At 32.1% G+C, this 6,938-nt stretch overlaps 1 protein-coding gene across 1 annotated transcript; it reads left to right on the forward strand.

Annotated features, from left to right (window-relative positions):
- The first annotated feature begins 3,820 nt into the window (after positions 1 to 3,820).
- Positions 3,821 to 5,416, forward strand: LOC113863597 (ankyrin-3-like). The gene has a single exon (XM_027497232.1). The coding sequence runs from the start codon at positions 3,821 to 3,823 to the stop codon at positions 5,414 to 5,416; it is 1,596 nt and encodes a 531-aa protein (XP_027353033.1).
- Positions 5,417 to 6,938: the final 1,522 nt, after the last annotated feature.

Genomic DNA, 6,938 nt, shown 5'->3' on the forward strand with positions numbered 1-6,938 from the left:
ATACAACATGCATAAATATTTTAAATGTGTTGTTTAAACATTTACTTTATTAATATATTTTTTTTAATCTTTTTCAGTCACATATAATGTTCATCATCATCTTTTTTATATTTTCGTGCATTGTCTATTTATTGTCTTCTTCCTTAAAGTTTCGGTTTTAACTTTTTCCCCACCTCTTCATCTTATGATCTCTTCTTTTTTCACAAACATTTGTTAATTATCTTGTAACTAAAATAAATAAAAAATATTGAAATAAAATGTTGGTTCTAATTAAAAAATAATTGTTATGTATTCTCTTACTGGCTAACTAAAATTTGTTCAAGAGTTTGGCTATGGAGTCTATAAAAGGTCAAAATAACAGTTTTGTCAAAGCCACACATATATGGCAATGGAGAACTAACGATGGTAAATCTTTTATGCCACATGAACTTTAGGAAAATTTGGTGATATCTTTCATAATGGTGATAGCCTTCCTTCTGTGCCTTTGAGAACAATGTCATTCTCCTCTTAGGGTCACAATGCTATCTTAGGGTGACAACAACCACCTCCACCCTTGTAACGTGGAATTTTGAAGATAAAGAAAAAAGATAAAAGAGGAAGATAAAGGGAAGGAAGAAGTAAAGGATAAAGTTAAAACTAAATTTAGAAAGAAGGCGATGAATATTGCATGAACACGGCAAGAAAAGGAAAAAAATATTAATAAAATTAACAATTTAAAAAAATATTTATTTGAAGCATTTTTTAAAATTAGATAACTCAAATAAATTAAAATAAAGTTCAAAAATAAAATCAATTTTGACTTTTAAGTTAAAAGAAAACAATACTAATTTAACTTAACAAATTTTTTTAAATTAAGTTTAAATATTTTTTATAAAAAATTTATTATATTTAAAATTAGTCCCTAAACAAATTATTAATTTTTTTAACCAATTAAGTGAATAAAAATATCCATATCATAACCTTTATTAATTAAGTGCTGAGTTAAATGATAAAATTTTTAATTATCTATTGTTATAGATAAGTGACAGAGCTTTATCCTAATAAAAATACAATATTTAAACAACTTAGAAAAAAGTTAAAATAAATATTTAATGTCTATGAAAGTTATTACATATAGAATTAGTTCTTAAAGTCTTTTTGTTAGGATAAATTTCCTAACAAATTAAGCAAGTAAAATAATAATCTTTGTTATTAACTTCTCTGTTAATTATTGAAAATTGATTATATCATAACTTCAATTTAATGTTGTTATGAATATACTATTATTCTAATTAGCACAATATTATCTACCTCGGTCTATCATTACCGTAATCATCAACTAAATGATATCATTTTGTCATTGTTCTTTTTCTATAAACTGTTTTTCTTTATATAACTCACCTGCAAAACATTCAAACCAAGAAATTCTTGCACCCACATATCTTATTTGACCGCATATAAATTTGAACATGGTCATTAGAGTTTAAGGTTTGTATTATTAATAATAATTGTATACTAATTAGAATATAAGTATGTTGAGTACTTTATGTGTGACAGTGCAAAAAAAATTTAATTAGTTAACTGAATTAATAAAAGTTAATGAATTAATCTTTTACTAGGTTAATTAGAGACTAAATCAACAAAAATTTTAAAATTTTAATTTTAAATTTAACAATTTTTATAAAAATTAATTTTTTAAATATTTATTTTAAAATATTTTCAACTAATGTGTTTTAAATAAGATAAAAATCTACCATGTGTTAAACACGTGATAACACTAAGTTAAATCTTTTAACCAACTCAACTTTAACTGATGGAGGTTACCAAGAGAAAAAATTTTACTTGTTTAATTTGTTAGGACTAAATTAAATAAAAAATTATTTAAGACTAAAATTTATATAATTAAATTAATTTTACTCTACGTTATATTTTTTAAATGTTATAATTTGAAAAAAATTCACATATGACGTAAATAATAACATATTATTCATCACTTTTTTTTCTTTGTTAAATTTTATTGATATCGGTGACAAGAGATAAGACTTTTTTTTCTATCGTTGTTGATTTAAGTAATTATATTTACACATCTAATTTTGTTTTCAGTCATTCTCCCTTTTCCTTTTTACGTTATTTTTGCTCTTGTTCGCAAGACAATTTAGCTCCGCCAAAATATTCCATTCCATATCTTTTCCACGACAAGAAAATACAAGCTTCGTTTTCTTAATTATAGAATTTTCCATTCTCTGTAACACACAAAGCCATACAATACGTCAAAACGAACACTACTAATCAAAACAAAACAGTTACATACATAGTATCACTCCATACCAATGAAATGGATATTGAAAAAATATATTATCTAATTGGCTAAATAGCCGGTTCCCCATTATAATTTGTTGAAATTTGATAGCCTCCATAATGTGCATTGGAAGAGCACAGAAAAAGAAAATATCAAATGACCTTAACCCGTTTGAAAGAATGAAGGGAAAATCATTTTGTAGGATACCCAAAGAGAGTATGCTTGATACTCAAGTATAAAGTGCTGTATGATATATTGGTCGTTCGTGTTTTCTAATTTTTTTGCAATATATCAAATTTGAGATCTCTGTACACACTTTTACGGCTAAATATACTAACTTACCTAATATTTTTTGGAAGAAAATTGTTAACTATTTGCCCTTTATCCATCAAATTAAAGGGGCAACTGAAGCATAATGCATCAGCATGTTAAGAACCAGAAAGCTACGAAAAAGAACCGATCAACATTTTCTTAATTAACCATCGTCAAGAATTGAAGGTTAATTAGGAGAGGAGTGGTCACAACTGCCCACAATTTTGAATTGCAAAAAATGTGATAGCTAGACAGAGAAAAACTCTATTTAATTTGGTCATCCCAAACCAGATTTTAGGCTGCTAAATTCCACCATAGTACGAAAAAGACAAAAACCCAAGTTGTAATACTAGGACGAAGAAAGCAACGTTACGGTATTTATTAATTTAACGATGTCAGTATAGTTGCCCAACTAAACCAATGTACCACCAAACCTCTACCTTGCGCTCTCAGACTTACAATATAGAATTCATGTTTCTTGTTTGTGACACTAGAGTGCTCTTCCAAACGGCCAAACCCAGTATCATAAACAACTGCATTTGTAAACGTGACTTTCTCGGAATCCATAGAGCAAAGAGTCAAAGCATCTAAGCATCGTTAGAATTTTATTCAAGGCAACAAACAGCCATATTATATTAGGGTAAATTATGTTAATACTTTTTCAGTTTAGCAAAATTTAACTTGATATTCTTTTTTTTTTCACATTATCATAAAAAACTAAGAATAATTTGTATAGTAAAAGAAATATACAATAAATTAAGTTAAAAAAATATAGAATAATACTTCATTAAACCTTAAAGTGTAATTTATACCATATAATAATATTATCAGCATGCAACTCTTAATGAAAGGCAAAAGTCTCATTAAACAACAAATTGGCCTTTACACAGAAAGTGATGCGCTCAAAGAAGACAAGGATTGGTTACCATTCTTTTAACTTACACAACTGTGCTTTACTTAGGCACTCAATTAAGACACCGAATGGAACAAGTCACCATTGTTTTTTACAGCACCACTTGGCATGTTCTTAATAAAGGTAGCCGGCCCCTAATACCATTTCTTTCATTACCCCTTCCATAAAACTAAAACACTGCCCCCAAATAAACAAACCTTCTTCGTCACTTTAATTTCCTTCGGTTTCTCTTCCCCGTCATGGGTTATCCTTAATTTTCCTTGAAAACCCACCAACAATTAATCTTTCATAAAACATTGATCAAAGTGCCATCAAACATGGACAGGCTCATAAGAGTAGACCCATCAAACACAGTCCCAATAAGAGTTGAACCAGGCCAAAAATGCCACGGTGAAATCACCCTACGCAATGTTATGTACACCATGCCAGTGGCATTCAGGCTTCAACCACTAATCAAAACCCGTTATACAGTGAAACCCCAATCAGGAATCATATCCCCCTTAGCCACACTGACCATAGAGATCCTTTACCACCTCCCACAAGGCTCCAATCTCCCTCACTCTTTCCCTCACTCAGAAGACTCTTTCCTCCTCCACAGTGTAGTAGTTCCTGGCGCTACCATCAAAGAACCTTCCTCTATGTTCGAATCTGTCCCCAGCGACTGGTTCACCCCAAAAAAGAAACAAGTGTTCATTGACAGTGGCATCAAAGTTATCTTCGTTGGGTCACTCATTCTTGCCCAACTAGTCTCACACGGTTCCATGGATGAAATCAGAGAAGTGCTCGAACACAGTGACCCATCATGGAAACCCGTTGACTCCGTTGACCCACAAGGCCACACACTCCTCCACTTAGCCATTTCACAAAGTAGACCAGACCTCGTTCAGCTACTCCTAGAGTTCAAACCGGACATAGAAGCCACAAACCGTTCTGGCTCTACACCACTTGAAGCAGCATGTTCTTCAGGAGAAGCATTAATAGTTGAGCTTCTCTTAGCTCACAAGGCCACAACAGAACGAACAGAATCATCCCCTTTAGGACCAATTCACCTTGCAGCAAGAGAAGGACACGTGGAGATTCTCAGGTTGATCTTACTCAAAGGTGCTAAAGTTGACTCACTCACAAAAGACGGAAACACAGCGTTACACCTTGCAGTTCTAGAAGGTAAAAGAGAGTGCGTTAAACTCTTGCTAGCAAACGCTGCAAGAACGGATATTCGTAATTCAAGAGACGGTGACACCCCTTTACACATAGCAGCAACAAGCGGGGATGAGAACATGGTCAAGCTTTTGCTCCAAAAGGGTGCAAACAAAGACGTGAGAAACATGTTGGGTAAAACAGCTTATGATGTTGCGGCGGAGAATGGACACGTGGGCATCTTCGATGCGCTGCGTTTTGGGGACAGTTTGTGCGTTGCGGCGAGGAAGGGTGAGGTGAGAAGCATTCAAAGGTTGATTGAGAGTGGTGCAGTTGTGAATGGGAGAGACCAACATGGGTGGACTGCGTTGCATAGAGCGTGCTTTAAGGGCAGAATTGATGCGGTTCGTGCTCTGTTAGAGAAAGGGGTTGATGTGGATGCCAAGGATGAAGAAGGGTACACTGCGTTGCATTGTGCAGTGGAATCAGGGCATGCGGACGTGGCAGAGCTTTTGGTTAAGAAGGGTGTGGATGTTGAGGCCAGGACGAACAAGGGTGTCTCTGCTTTGCAGATCGCTGAGTCACTGCACTATGTTGGGATCACTAGGCTGCTGCTTCATGGTGGGGCTTGTAGGGATACTCTGGGACACGTGGCGGAGTCCCATGGTAGGGTGGTTCCTGCTGTGGAGATGAAGATGATGATGAAGAAGAAGGTGGGAAGAACAAGAGAAATTCGGGGTAGCTTTGATCGTTCCACTCCTTTGGCCGTGCTCTAAGAATGGTCATGATCAATCACTATACACACGTGACAGTCTTGGACTAAATAATTTCTCCTGCTTGCTGATGATTTGGTAGGGGGAACCAGTGTTTGAATTGAGGTTATTGTTGGGTATACTTTGTGCAGGAAATTTGTAGATTTGTCAAAAGTGTTTTCTTGCTTGTTATTATTATGCATAATGTGCTGAGTCTGTGAACATATACTAGAGGGGTAAATTGAAGATAAATGACTCTGATGACATAATTCTTACAGTGAAACTTTTCTTTTTTCTGTTGAACTCTACGTTTAAAGTGAGGAACGAGGAGAAACATATATAAATTGAAGAATCGGTATTTTTAAGGATAAGAAGAGAATGATGTTTAATAGAGTTAATTCCAATGTGTTGCGTGGCACGAGTATCGGGTAGAATTTGAATACGATATATTATGTAAATATATTGAAATTTCGTGATACAAAACTGTACTGCATTTTTTAAATAACAATGAAACATTCCGAATAATCATGAGTGTTGAGAAACCAATTATATTATCACATGAGATGCTGCATTTTAATCTGTAAGAAAAAACGCAGCATCAGTTCAAAGACAGGTAGCAAGACCTGAAGTTGAAGTAACATGGATACGACAGTCTGTCAAACAAATGGGCCGCAAGAGTAAAGCCAGACCAACATAGAAACCAAGCATAATCACAATCATCTCACCAAATTGTAATGAGTATATTAAGGGGAGTGATTTTGCTAATAATATTGATGAGAAATTTAAAATAAAAAAAGACTTATTAAAAATATTATATTTAATGCTACTAATATCTTGTTATTGTAATTTTTAATAATGTTACTTTGATGTTTCTCTTTATAATTAGATATAAGTATTTTTTTTAATTACTAATTTAAATTTAAAGTATTTTTAAATTTAAATTCTTTTATATTTGATCTCAACTAAAAATTACATTACTCTTATATTTAACTTTCATAATATCATTATTTATTATCTATCAAATCAATATAATAATAAAATAATTTAAGTATTTTTTAATCACTAATTTAAATTTAAATACATTTTTAAATTTAAATTCTTTTATATTTGATCTCAACTGAAAATTACATTACTCTTATATTTAATTGTGACAATATCATTATTTATTATCTATCAAATTAACATAACAATAAAATAAAATATTTTACGTGAGACAACATATCTATGTTGAATAGTTAGAAGAGTTGAAAAAGTAAATGAAAAGAACATGTGGATAAAAGAAAGAGAGCATAAGAATGACTTAGGTGAAAGAGAGCAAAAAACTATTAGTAGATTAAATTAGAGAGTGGATTGATGAGTGAGAGTCGATTCTAATAAGATTTTAGTTGAAGTTTCTTCATGTCTTATCTCTCTCCGATCATTTTGTACCAAAGTTTCAATCTAAAAGCATATTCAAACTTTGTCCAATCTAAAAGCATATTCAAATTTTGAATGAAACTTCGCAACTATTTTGCTTAATTGAACATTTTCGACCTTTCTTTTACTT

The sequence above is a fragment of the Abrus precatorius genome, unplaced genomic scaffold (assembly GCF_003935025.1).
Source record: "Abrus precatorius isolate BTA unplaced genomic scaffold, Abrus_2018 Scaffold3, whole genome shotgun sequence".
Taxonomy (NCBI): domain Eukaryota; kingdom Viridiplantae; phylum Streptophyta; class Magnoliopsida; order Fabales; family Fabaceae; genus Abrus; species Abrus precatorius.

What these genes read in the sequence shown, in the direction of transcription:
- LOC113863597 (XM_027497232.1), top strand. Translation starts at nt 3,821, where the DNA reads ATGGACAGGCTCATAAGAGTAGACCCATCAAACACAGTCCCAATAAGA.